Genomic DNA, 13,706 nt, shown 5'->3' with positions numbered 1-13,706 from the left:
CCCTTTAATCTGGCAGATCCTAGTTCTCTCAGCTGTAAAGTGGAGATAATAATATGTCGCTGCCCAGTGGGGAAAGGAATTTGTAAACCTTGAAGGTGCTGTGAGCAGGGAGCTATGATTGTAATTTATATTTGTGTCTTCCTGGAGTGTTCTCCTCTGCCTGTTTTGCTTCACCCTCTTCGTTAGGCAAATCCAGGTCATCACAGCCCTTGGTTTGGGATTTGGGCCCTCACAGGTCTCTCCATCTTTTGGGGCCTGGATGTGAGCAGAGATAGCAACTTTTCCAGAGATGGCAGGAAGACAATAATGAGATAAGGGGGATGGAGTGCATCTCTCTCTCTCTCTCTCTCTCTCTCTCTCTCTCTCTCTCTCTCTCTCTCTCTCTCTCTCTCTCTCTCTCTCTCCTCTGTCCCTCTCTCTCTCTCTCTCTCTCTCTCTCTTTCTTTTTTTTCTCTCCCTCTGTCCTTCTTTCCCTCTCTCCCTCTCCTCCTCTCCTCAGGGTTGGCTTGGCAGCAGAGAGGACTGAGCTCAGTCTAGAGGATGAGCCATAGAACAGGATGCACACGGGACTGGTAGCCATTAACCAAAACATAATCTTCTTCATGGGTTCCTTTCCCAGCCCATAGTTCCCCTTAGGGGGCACTTAACACTGGTAGCTGAAGCTAAATGGGCCAGGAAGACCCAAGCCTCAGACTCTTTCAGTAGTGTATCTCTCTAGTCTGGGAGGTGTCTAACCCATCCCTCATCATGAGCCTTCAGGAAGTTCCTACATTCCTTCAGGGATTCTCTCTTCCCTTCAATAATACATTGATTCAATTAAATCTTCACCATGAGGTAGGTAATACAAGGCAGACCCTCACTTTGGGTGAGAAAACTATAACCAAGAGATTGTGTTGATTGGCCAAGGTCACACCAGGATCTGAACACCTATCTTCTGGCTCTGAGTTTCTGTGTTCTTGCCACTGCCTCTGAATATCTCACATCTCATCCTCAACTCTCTGCTCATCCCAGGTGGCCTCTGTCTGTCTCCTCCAGCTGGGACAGGAGATGGATAAACTGAAGTCCAAAAACCGTGAATCGATTTCTTTGCTCATGCGCTTGGTGAGTAGTTGGTTGATTTGGGTTGATGGTGCAGGTGAGTAGGAGTATCACTCATAATTTTCCAGCTATCACTTTAGTCAACCCATTAATTTTGTTGTTTAGTCATTTCTCAGCCATTTTGGACTCCATGTGACCCTATTTGGGGTTTTCTTGGCAAAGATATTGGAATGGTTTACTGTGTTCTTATCCAGATTGTTTTATAGATGAGGAAACTGAGGCAAACAGGATTAGGTGATTTGTCCAGGGTCATCCAGCTAGTAAGTATCTGAAACTGGATTTGAACCCAGGAAGATGAGTCTCCCTGACTTCAAGCCTGGCACTCTATCCAGTGTGCCACCTAGTTGCTAATCCCTATATTTTACAAATAGAAAACAGGTTTTGGAGAGATTAGATGACTTATCCCAAATCACACAGAGAGTAAACAACATGGTTCCTAGCTGAAGGATTTTGGGTCCTTGTCCCAAATTTACTAACTCCTTAGTATAGAGGATTTGTTTGTTTGTCTGTCTGTTGCTTGGCTAGACTAATATCATAGTACAAAGGAAACTCCACAGGCCCATTCCTGCCTTCTAGGAATGTAAAGTCCAGCATTTTGATAATACTAAATTTAGTTGTGGTTGGACTCAAATATATTAATAATTATGTGGTTGCCAGGGATTTAATTTCTAAATCCCAAAATAAATAACTAAAGTAAATGGAATTTATGGTAGTTTATTTACAATATTTACAATAGAAGGGAGATATTAAGGAAGAGAGAGAGAGAGAGAGAGAGAGAGAGAGAGAGAGAGAGAGAGAGAGAGAGAGAGAGAGAGAGAGAGAGAGAGAGAGAGAGAGAGAGAGAGAGAGAGAGAGAGAGAGAGAGAGAGAGAGAGAGAGAGAGAGAAGGAAAGAAGGAGAGAAGGAAGGAAGGAACTGTGGCTTCTTCTGATACCGGTGAGAATTTCTAAGCCCCAGCCAGGGGAAGAGAGTCTCAAGAAGTTGGGCCTTTCCTGGAGGCTTCACACCTCCAGAAAGGCGGGGTCACTAAGTCAGCTTTTAACTCACCAATGGTGACAGTCTTAAAGAAGTCTGGGTGTCTGCCTTCTGGTCGATCCTCCCAGTCAGTGCCTGAATCTCCAAATGAATGCCCATCTTCCCTTCAGCTCCAAGTGACTGATCCTTCACTCCAAGCCTGGGTGACTGACTGTTTTCTCCAGTCTTTTTTCCCCTCTATTTAAAGACCTTTTTCTCTTGTGTCACCTCCTCTAAATTTTCATTTTTACCAATCACAGCATATGCTTTTCTCCAGGACTGCCCATTCTTTAGTTCTCACCTTCTTTGGTTAGATTTTCTTTTGGGGTTACTTAACACCTCTTTTGGTAAGTTCACCTTTTGTAGTTACTAACACCTTTTTGTAATTAAAATCTAAAAATAGATTGTAGTTTGCAATTCTAGGTTCACTATAAAGGAAGAGCTAAGTACCTTCCTTGTTACAATCAGGAGATTACAATTTTATCTTCACTATAAAGGAAGAGCTAAGTATCTTCATTGTTACAATCAGGAGATAGCTAAATCCAATCTTCACAATAATAATTTAGTTTGGGGAAATTTTTCTGCTGGGAGGGATAGGAGGTCCTCTCCATCATTTCACTAGTCTCCCAGCCCAACCCTTGATCACAACAGTACTGCTGCCTGATTTTTTACTCTGTGCTCTACAGGTAGAATGGGACAGCTAGGTGACAAAGTGGAAAGAATGGGACTTGGAGTTAGGAAGACCTGAGTTTAAAATCCGCCTCACATGCTTCCTAGTTGTTTGACCCTGGGCAAGTCACTTAAATCTGTTTGCCTCAGTTTCTTAATCTGTAAAATAAGCTGGAGAAGAAAATGGGAAACTACTGCAGTGCTTTTTTTTTTCCCAAGGAAACCCCAACAAAAGGGGTCATAAAGAGTCAGAGATGACTGAAAAATGAGTGAACAACAAAATTACTGGTAGAAGAAACATCCTCAAGCTCTCTGCCTTACTTTCCCTTCCTGTCAAAAGTTTTTAAGGATTAGAACCATTTTCTGCTAACCATTTCCTTATATCCTTCCTCTCAATTATAGTGCTAGGGATACAGATGAAGCATAGTTGTAAGGATCTGGACTGGAGCCAAGATAGTTACTGAGATACACTTCTCATTGCTCCCTCCCTCATTTCCAGACCCTAACAAGGCAGCTAGAGAATAGGGGAGTCTCTGGGTTTGGGGCAGCCTCTCATTTAGGTCTTGCCCTTCCCATGGTCTCTCTTCCAGTATATATGCTCATGAATATATTCCACTAGTCTGATTCCTGGGAGCTCTCTGTAACCTGAGTTCCCTAGAAGCTCCAAGTCTGGGAAGACCAGCAATAAAGTCTTAATGCCCGTGCTCTCTGGGCTCCCCTGAAGCCAGGGCTCCAGACACGATTTCTCCTGGGCAGGGTGTAGGAATGCTTGTTGATTGATTGATGGTGGGTTGGAAGGTAGAGTGCTGGAGATAAAAGGAGAGCATTTGCTTGTATTTGGAGTTGGGATGGGGTCAGGAGCCCCACAGGATTGCTTATCCTCCTAGGAATTTGGTCTCCACTCCTGTTAAGACCAGGGAAAGCAGAAGGTCCTTCCTCTTTCACAACCACTGTGTCCTGCTCACATGGGGAGGTGAGGAAAGTCTGGTGTGTCTGGGCAGAGGTAGAGAGCCCAGTGCTGTGATGGGAGAGGAGTTTGGGGAAAGAAGAAGAGAACTGGTGCTGGTGGGATGGGCTGAAGCAAATCGATTGCAGTGCCAATAGCTCAGCTCTAAAGTTGTAAATGACCAGAGAAGCAGGAGGCTCAATTCATGGACAGAGGAAGCAACTGGGCTTGCCATAAACCTTGGGCAACTTCCCTTTTCCCTGAGGCCCTCCGTCTCAGTTCCCCTGAGCCCTGCTGCCCACCCTGCTCCAGGAATAGGGCTCAGATGGAGGGCAATGGTCTGCAAAGACGGGGCAGAGGCCTGGCTCTCTCCTTGCTCCCACCCTCTGTGGCTGGACTTCTCCAGAGCATCTGCATTTGCTGGGAATAACAATATGTTTTGTTGCCTACATCAAAGTGTTATTCAATAGATCATAGGCTTTGAGCTGAGAAGTCATTCAGTCTGACTCCATTTTAAGATGAGAAACTGAGGCAAGAGGTTTGGTCACACAGTGGCCAGGATCGGGAACCCGCTCATGAGTCAAGAACTTTGTTAATAGTAAACCCTGGTGGAAATGAGTTGTTACATGGTGACAAACAGAAATAATCAGAGGAATCAAAGTGTGAGGCTGGCAGGACCCTCCGGAGATCCTTGGTGCCTCCAGGAAGGGCAGCCCTCTCCTCCTATCCCAGACAGATTAGAGGTTTCCCAGGAAGACGCTGACCTGACCTCCATCTTTGTCTTTACTAACTCTGTCTATTGAGAAATAAATTCATCCCATTTTTTCTGCTACTTGCCCCTACCTGTGGTGGTAGCAGGCTGTTCTTATAGGAATCAGTGAACTTTTTGGATCTGAAAGAACTTTAGACCCCCCCCCCCCCCACACACACAAATGGGCATCATGGGATTTCTCTCCCTATTAATGCCTTTAAAAGAGCTGAGAAGACCCCGTTCTCCCACCATGGCCCCTCACCCCCTCTACCCCCAACAATACGGGTCAACAGGACCAGTGCTGGTACTAGAGAACAAGATGGCTCCTGACTATTGGAAAGAGAGGGATTTCTTCTTTCAAAACTCCTCCTGAGTTCACAGTGGCCTGGGTTCAGCTAAGTGGTACAATGGGTAGAGCCCCTCATCCTGGAGTCAAGAAGACCTGAGTTCGAATATAGCGTCAGCCATTCACTAGCTGGGTGTAGGGTGGCAAGTGACTTAATCTCTATTTGTCTCATTTCCCTTAACTGTAAAATGGGAGTGATAATAACACCTAGCACAGGACCTAGTACATAGTAGATGCCATTTCAGTGCTTATTCCCTTTCTCCCCTCCCTCTCTTGGTAATAAGGAGGCTAATAGGGATGTGATCACTTCATACAACCCAGAGACTGAATCAAGAGAGCAAAGATCCTAAACCTAGGGTCCATAGACTCCCAAGCATCCTTGGATAGACTTCAGAGTGGTTACAAACTGGTTGGGAAAAAAAATAACACCTTTAATTTTACCAGCCTCTCATTGAAATTTAGCATTTCCTTTATTTAAATATTTTAAAAAATATTGTGAGAAGGTATCCTTAGGCTTCACCGGATTGCCAAAGGAGTTCATGACACACACAAAAGTTAGGAGCCCCTGAGGTTTTCAGAGAGGAGACATCTCCGGATCACTACTGCCAATTCCATTCCTTCCTACCAGGCTTGCTTCACTTGCATCCACCCAAACCTCCTCGGGCTTCTTGATCTATGGTTCTACTCAACTTAGTGGTGGGGCCTATCTCAGCATGCCAGATTTTAATTAGTTTAATTAATCATGCCCCTTTCTTTTAGGCAGGATCTTCATGACTCCCCAAACTCCATATAGAAAGAGGGAGGAGATGGGGCTGGTAGGAAGGACGTGATGTGTGTCGAGGATTGGTTCTTCACTTACTGTCTCTTTCTATCTCTGTTTAATTTCCCTTACCTCAGTTCTTGATTTCCTTCTGTCTCTCTTTCTCTTATTCCCCAATCCTCTTTCCTTCTCTCTTTGTCTCTGTCTCTGTCTGTCTCTCTCTCTCTCTCTGTCTCTCTGTCTCTGTCTCTCTCTGTCTCTCTCTCTGTCTGTCTGTCTCTGTCTCTGTCTGTCTCCCTCTCTCCCTCTCTCTCTGTCTGCCTGTCTCTCTCTCTTTGTCTCTCTGTCTCTCTCTCTCCTCTCCCTCTCTCTCTCCCCCTCTCTCTCTGTCTCTCTCTGTCTCTGTCTCTGTCTCTGTCTGTCTCTGTCTCTCTCTCTGTCTCTGTCTGTCTCTGTCTCTGTCTCTCTCCCATTCCCACTTCTCTTCTCTTTGGTCTCTGTCTCATTTCCTCCCCTGGTTTTTCTGATCTCTCCCAACCCCCACCAGATATTGCTTTCTCATTTTTGCAAATTGCTGTACTTCCTGTGAGACTCTTATCTACCACTAGTCCAGCTCCCACTGGCGGTCAGAGGCTTTGGGGACCCAGGGACGGAGGAACTGCAATATCATTTAGGTTGTTTGGTTCCTCCTCACTTTCTGGCCTCCTCGTCTAGCCTAGATGGAGGATGGTAAGGAATACCTTAGAGAGAATGGAGAGAAACCATGTTATCCACGAAGCACCAAACCTAGTTCCTGTCTCTGTCTTCAAGTGACCTTTCAATTAATTTCAATCAAACAAATGTTTAAGCTTCTGCGAATGTGCCAGGCACTGTTAGGGATGCAAAGACAAATCATTCCTGCCCTCAAGAAGCTTATACTCTACTAGGGTGAGAGGTGAGGAAGAAAGGGTTCATGGAGATGTACCCGTAAGAGGAGGATAGAGACTGGACCAATGAGTTCACGGTAGAGAATGCCCAGGTGAGGAAGCGTCCTTTGCTAATGCAGGTTGGTACTTTCTCTGCACTCTTAGAGAACTGCTTAGAATCCTTAGACATTATGTGACTTACCCAGGGTCTGTCAGAAGCAGGCCTTGAACTCAGATCTTCCTGGCTTTGAGGCTGGCTCTCTATCTACTCTCTTCAGGGGGATGGGGGAGAATCTTGTGCAAAGTCCCAGAGCTAGGGAGGTAGGAGATGGAGGGGGTAAACAAGGAATAATAAGTAGACCTGTTTACCTAGAAAATAGAGAGAATGATGAGTGACCAAATGAGTGCAAAGATAGGTGGAAGACAGATTGTGAAGGGTTTAACGTGGAGTTACGTGGTCAGAGCTGTCTAGGAGGAAGGAAGTGATAATCAGGCCACATGGTGGGGATTCTGCGGACCACCCTTTATGGACATTAGCAAAATGGAGCTTGGCCAGAGGAGAAGTTGTCCAGAATGGTGAGGACTATTCACACCCTGTGAGAATCCCTTGATAGCTCCCTGTTGGGGCAGTGGCTCAGGCTGTGCTTCCCGACCTTCAGCCTCCCTTCCCTTCCCTGGTTGTCTTTCAGGTGGTGGAAGAGTCCTCTTTCCTTACTCTGGACATGCTGGAGTCCTGCTTCCCCTACGTTCTGCTCCGGAACGCCTATCGAGAGGTTTCTCGTGCCTTCTACCTGAGCCGAGTGCCTGCCAATGCCCACTGATGGGACCATCGGACCCATCTTCCACTGATGGCATGATGGAGACCAGAAGCCACACTGTGGAGGCCAAACAACCATTATTTCCATGCTGGGCCAGTCTACAGTGACCCCAAGGGGACTGACTGGAGGGAGAGAAAGCAATGGGAGAGAGGGAGAGTCAGTTGTGGGGTGCTGGGTGAGAATAGCTGGTGATCTTAGAGGAAAAGGAGGAAAGGAGAGGGTCAGGAACTAGGGGAGGGTCATGGGAAAACTTAGGGTTTGGGGGTTCCCCTGTTGTGAAATTTACACGTATGATATGCAGATGAGATGCCAAAGCACAGGTAAATGAGCCTTGATTCCTTCTGGAGAGAGCTGGGGCCTTGCCTGGCATCTAGCCTGTGCACCCTTCATCCCTACTGTTTATCGCTATGCCAGGATGATGCTAGCTTGACAGAGATGATCAGTCATCATATTAAACCATAATGATTTTATAATCCTCCCTTTGGAGCCGCCATTGTCTCCCGCACATTCATTAGGGCAATTATCTCCTCCCTTCCTCTCACAAATCTGTTCAGCAAACAGCCTGCTCCCCCTAGTAACTGGAGACCGGCAGTAGCCTCCCTCAGGGACCCTGCAGGGGTGGCTGTCGCTCCTCCAACTCCGATACCCCCTTCTCTGCTGACCCATCGGCTCCTCGGGCCGTGGCATCCCTCCGATGACTTCCCTGGGCGGCTGCGGGTGATCTGTGCCTTTAGTTTTCTTTTGAACCTCAGGACCTGGGTTTAGAGCGGATGGAAAGGACTCCAGTCTGCAGACATGGACCAGAACTGTAGAGAAAATGACCTCCCCAAGACGATAGTGGGCATCGGGCCTCTCCTCTGCCAGCTCCATCATCTATAGTGCACCAGAAAGTTCCCTTAGTCTCCTCTTAGCTTCATTAAAATCCTAGCAGCTCCTAAGCACCTGCCACCCCAGAAGGACCCCAGGGTTCCAGGGCCACGGCCTCTCCTTTGGGACCCCGACAATTGACCTTCCTCCCTGGGGTGGAGCGGGCCTTGGGCAGGGATTTCCCTCTCAGCCAGTGTTTCCATTCTCATTAGTCTGAGTCCAGGCATCCTTCAGGGAGCCAAATTGTTTCAACTTTAGCCTTTTCTGCACTAATTGGAGTTTCAATTGTCAGGGAGCCTGGGGCATTCCAGATAGCACTGGACTTTGCTAGCAAATAACTGCCTCCATCTGTCACTTCCTTGCAGCTCGTGCTAGGGAGGAGTCCAGGCAACGGATCTGACATGTTCTGATCTAGAGTGGCTGGGAAGAGGACAATTAGCAAGTGGATTAATTGAGGCTCTAAATGTATGTCTAGGGTGAACGAGGAGCCACTGATGTTCAGCGAGCCCATCTTTTGGCCTTCATTAGACACCAGTACCTTCCTCAATCCATTCATTTATGAAAGCTACTCACCATAAGTAAATAGAACATTTATTAAGCATTTATTAATCGCCAGGCACTGGGCAAGGGCTGGGGAAACAGACACAAACAAGATGGCGGTCCTTGCCCTCGAGAGAAGGGAAGTCAGGATTACCCCGGGGGGAGCAGGAAGGCGAGTGGCTGAGTGGGGACAAAGGCGTCCAAAGGAAAGCTCACCTGCCCGAGCTCAGTTCTCCCAGGCCGACTTGGGAGATTTTAGGGAAAAGCAAGGAGGATAGCCCAGCACGCAGAGGCAGTCGGGGGAGACAAACACAAACATAATGAGAAGACAGAATGTTACATAAGTGCATTAGGTAACTGTAAGACAAATTCATGGGAAGTCGAGGACTTTTGTTCCAGAGGAGAATCGCTGAAGATGATGGAGGAGACGGCACGTGGGTTTAGCCTCCCCTGTGGGCAGGAATTTTGTACACCAAAGATGGGGAGGCACAGGGAAAGCCTAAGCAAAGGTGGGAGAGCAGGGGGGCTTTGAAGGAACTTGGAGGAGCTCCCTTTGGCTGGGGTCATGGTTTGTTGACTGTTTGGGTCACAGAGAAAAGCCTTGTGCCATTGTGGAAGATCTTGAATCCAGGGCAAGAAGAGTTTGAATTCAGTAGACAAAAAGGAGTCAAATGAGATGATGCTTGGGGTGATGGTGGTGATGGGAGTATTTTAACTGGAGACCTTCTAGGATTGGGCTTGCATGTCACAGCCAGGGACTCAGACTCGGTTAACCCTTCCTGTGTTTCTCATTCAGAATAGAAGCTACAGAGATTCCTCCTTTATGAATGGGCTAGTAGCTCTTCCAGCTCTAGGGTGTTAGCCCAAGTACGTCTTTGGGACAGATGGGAGCATTGAGGGAGACCTGGAGCTAGAATGGAGGACTATGAGGAAAAGAAGGCCAAAGGGATCTGAAGAACGACCTTAAGACTCTGGCAGACTCTTTGGAGGATGGGAATCTGTTCTCTCTCTGCCCCCTGAAGAACGAGGGCAGCCTCCTTCGTGAGCCTGAGGAGACCCACAAATCAAGCTGCATAGCGGGGATTTAGATAATGCTTTAACGTTTGCAGTTATGAGCTAGGCTTTTATTGTCGCTGGTTTACAGTTAAGGAAACTGAGGTAAGCAGGCTAAATGGCCTTCTTAGGGTCAGTGAGCTTCTTGGGAGAGATTTGAGGCCAGTCTGGTGGCCTCTAGAAAATTTTCTATTGCACTCTATAATAATTTTAACTCTTTAAAACATTTTCATGACGAGTGAAAAGTTTCTTCTTTACAGTAATTCTATAATGTGGGGCAGACGTTCCCACACAGTTGGACAAAGAAACAGGTCCAGGTGAGTTAAATGAGCTGTCCAGGCTCATCGAGCAAGTTGGAACAAGAACCAAGAGGTAGCTGGCATTGTGGATTGGGGAACGGACTTGGAATTAGTAAAACCTGGGTTCAAATCTCACCTCAGATATGGAGCGAGACTCTTGGCCAATCACTTAATGCCTCCGTGACTCAGTTTCCTCAGATGCAAAATGAGAGAGTTGGTCTCACTGGCCTTCCAAGTCCCTTCTGGCTCCATACTCCTATGATCTCCTAATTGCTAAGCCCCAGGATTTTCCCATTAGATCAAGCTGTTTTTATCCTTGGGAAGACAGCCTTCAGGATTCGAGGACCCTACACTGGGCATTGGAGTGGCGTTGGGCAGAGTAGATTCCTTGGGAGGGGGGTCTAGAAGATGAAGTGGTCATGGGCCATCTGAACGAATCAGGCTAGAGAGATGCAATGACCTTAAAGGGATTCTCCTCGGTCATGGGGGGGGGGGGTCCTCTGACCCCTTGTAAGCAGAGGACACTCCCTCGACTAACCATCCATAAACCTTCCACCCTCACCTCCCTGAAGGCCTGGAAAGGGAGACAGAGGAGGAGGAGGAGCTTGGTCTTCTGTGGCACAGACCGTGCTGGCAGGGCGTCTGCAGCTGGTCTAAGCCTCAGCATTTTCATTATCTTGGCGTTTTCATTAAAATCTCCATTAACTTGTTTGCAGCATCGAGATGGAATCACCTCCTCCCCCTCCCTGTCCCCCAGCCTAGGGAGAGGGACCAGCGAAGGAGCTGGTGTTAGATCAGCTCATCTAAACACTGCTTCTCCCTCTCTCTCTGTCTTTGTCTCTGCCTCTGTCTCTCTCTTTGTCTCTCTGTCTCTGTCTCTGTCTCTGTCTCTGTCTCTGTCTCTCTCTGTCTCTGTCTCTCTCTCTGTCTCTGTCTCTGTGTCTCTCTCTCTGTCTCTGTCTGTCTCTCTCTCTCTGTCTCTCTCTCTCTGTCTCTCTGTTTCCCTCCCTGTCTCTGTCTCTCTCTGTCTCTGTCTCTGTCTCTCTCTGTCTCTCTCTCTGTCTGTCCCTGTCTCTGTCTCTCTCTGTCTCTGTCTCTGTGTCTCTGTGTCTCTGTCTCTGTCTGTCTGTCTGTCTCTCTCTGTCTCCCCGGCTCTGAGCCCAGCTGGAGGGACTCCAGAGGACAGGGGAATCGGTGTCTGTGGCCCTAGGGAGGGTAGCCTGCTTTTCAGGGTTTCCTCCTGGAAGCAGTTCAAATACGCCAGGGCCTTGAGCTTTTTAGGGCCACGGGTTCCTAACTTGGGGGCTGGGAACAGAACAAAAGCAGGATGTCGAACTATTTCAGAATAATGAATTTCCTTTGCAAGTCTATATATTTTCTTGACTTAAAAACATGATTCAGAGCAGGGGTCCAGAGGCTTCAACAGACTGCTGGCACATGCCAATGCCCACTGTTAGAAGCCCTCCATTTGGGCATTCATTACCAGGTGATCTGTTCTTTTGGGCCTAACCTTCTCGGGTGTGCACAAATGTGGTTTTGGGGTAGGGGAGGAGGGAGGAAGGGAGAGAGAGAGAGAGACAGAGACAGAGACAGAAATAGAGAGAGGCAGAGACAGAGAGACAGAGACAGAGACACAGAGAGAGAGAGAGGGAGGGAGACAGAGACAGAGACAGAAACAGACACAGAGAGAGGCAGAGACAGAGACAGAGAGAGAGACAGAGACAGAGAGAGTCAGAGACAGAGAGACAGAGACAGAAACAGAGAGAGTCAGAGACAGAGAGACAGAGACAGAAACAGAGAGAGGCAGAGACACAGAGAGAGAGACAGAAACAGAGAGAGGCAGAGACACAGAGAGAGAGAGACACACAGAGAGAGAGAGAGAAGGAGGGAGACAGAGACAGAGACAGAAACAGACACAGACACAGAGAGAGGCAGAGACAGAGACAGAGAGAATTTGAATTTATCTAGCTGCTAGAATTGGACTAGAGTTTGACTCCTAGTTCTGGAGGGAGATATGCCTTAGAGCCAAGGCTTGGCATTCTTTACCCCTCCTGGGTCAGCTGTGATGCAAAGATGATTCCTCTTTGGTGCAGTAGAAAGAGGCTGAACCTATAGTCAGAGGCCCCTGATTTTGAAGGCTGACTCTGCTGCTGACTACCTTGTAGCAAGTTACTCTGAACTTCAGTTCCCTTGTCTATAATGTGAGAAGTTTGGACTAGGTGACCTCTAAATAGGTCCCTTTCAGCTCAAGGTCCAAAATGTGATGCTTTCTTCCTGCCCATGGCATCTCCACATTTCTATTTGTCTGACTTACAGGTTTGTTCCACCAGCTCCCAACACAATCCTCCCTGCTCCAGAAATGATTTCATTCTCTCTCTCTCTCTCTCTCTCTCTCTCTCTCTCTCTATTCCTCTCTCTCTCTCTCTCTCTCTCTCTCTCTCTCTCTCTCTTTCTCTCTCTCTCTCTCTCCTCTCTGTCTCTCTTTCTTCCTCTCTCTCTCTCTCTCTCTCTCTTCCTCTCTCTCTGTCTCTCTGTCTCTGTCTCTGTCTCTGTCTCTGTCTCTGTCTCTGTCTCTGTCTCTGTCTCTCTCTCTCTTCCCCCCCGCCCTCTCTCACTAAAGTGTGTTTGGTGGCCACAACCAGGTAAAACTGTCAGTCCAGGGGATTGGAGCCAAGATGGTGACTTAGGAACACGAAAAGCCAAAACCTCTCCTCCTCCTCCTCCTCCTCCTCCTCCTCCTCCTCCTCCTCCTCCTCCTCCTCCTCCTCCTCCTCCTCCTCCTCCTCCTCCTCCTCCTCCTCCTCCTCCTCATCTCTTAGACTCAAAGAATCAATTCCAAGGCAGAAGAGCAGTAAGGGCTAGGCAATTGGGGTTAAGTGACTCTCCCAGGGTCACACAGCCAGGATGTGCCTGAGGCCAGATTTGAACCTAGGACCTTCTCCACTAGCTGCCCCTCTGAAAAGCTCTTTACTGGACTTATGAGTCCTATGGAACTCCTCTCCCTTTTCTTCCTCCAAAAGTTTGACTTTGAACTTGTTGTTCGAACACAGAGAAGAGAAAGTTGTCCCCCTACCTACTTCCATTTCAACCTCCTTCTTTTCTTAAGTGCTTGTCATCAAAGGAAATGATCATCCTTCCCTCTCCCCCAACTCTTAGCCCCCACACCTTTGGGAGTTGCCATGTACTCTCCCTCCCACCTGCTCAGGCAAGTGGTGGCAGCAGCAGCAGGAGCAGCAGCAGCAGCACCTGGGTTGTAAGTTTTGAGAGTCAGAAGTGAACTTGAGCTCAATTTGCAGCTGAGGAGGGAGAGAAGAGCAGGCTCCTCTCTTCTGTCACTTTGGAAGGAGAGGATGCCGAGGCCGCCCCTTTAAATAGCTTTCCTGTAGGAGGCAGATCACATCCATCCGTCACCTGCTGCCAAAACATCATTTTCCGTCTCTATAGAACTCAAGCTTCGTGGAGGGAACGTTTGGGGTAGGGCTGGGGGTGGGAGGAAGGCAGAGGGTCTCCAGGGAGCAGAGGCTGGATCCAGGGTGGAGGGGAAAGATACTAAGGGGATGGGGAAAAGAGAGTACCAGGCAAAGGCTTGGGCAAAGTAACTGTGGAGGAGAGAGAGAGAGAGAGAGAGAGAGAGAGAGAG

At 48.0% G+C, this 13,706-nt stretch overlaps 1 protein-coding gene across 1 annotated transcript in view; it reads left to right on the top strand.

The window, feature by feature from the left end:
- The window catches only part of NCKAP1L (NCK associated protein 1 like), a 55,603-nt gene extending 47,823 nt beyond the window's left edge, over window positions 1-7,780 (top strand). The window contains exons 30-31 of the mRNA XM_056797990.1: window positions 1,012-1,101; window positions 7,179-7,780. Of these exons, the coding sequence (XP_056653968.1) occupies window positions 1,012-1,101; window positions 7,179-7,310 (222 nt within the window). The 3' untranslated portion in view covers window positions 7,311-7,780. The remainder of the gene's footprint in view (window positions 1-1,011; window positions 1,102-7,178) is intronic.
- Window positions 7,781-13,706: the final 5,926 nt, after the last annotated feature.

The sequence above is a fragment of the Monodelphis domestica genome, chromosome 5, assembly GCF_027887165.1.
Source record: "Monodelphis domestica isolate mMonDom1 chromosome 5, mMonDom1.pri, whole genome shotgun sequence".
In the NCBI taxonomy this organism is placed as follows: Eukaryota; Metazoa; Chordata; class Mammalia; order Didelphimorphia; family Didelphidae; genus Monodelphis; species Monodelphis domestica.
This window is presented reverse-complemented; position numbering and strand designations above follow the sequence as displayed.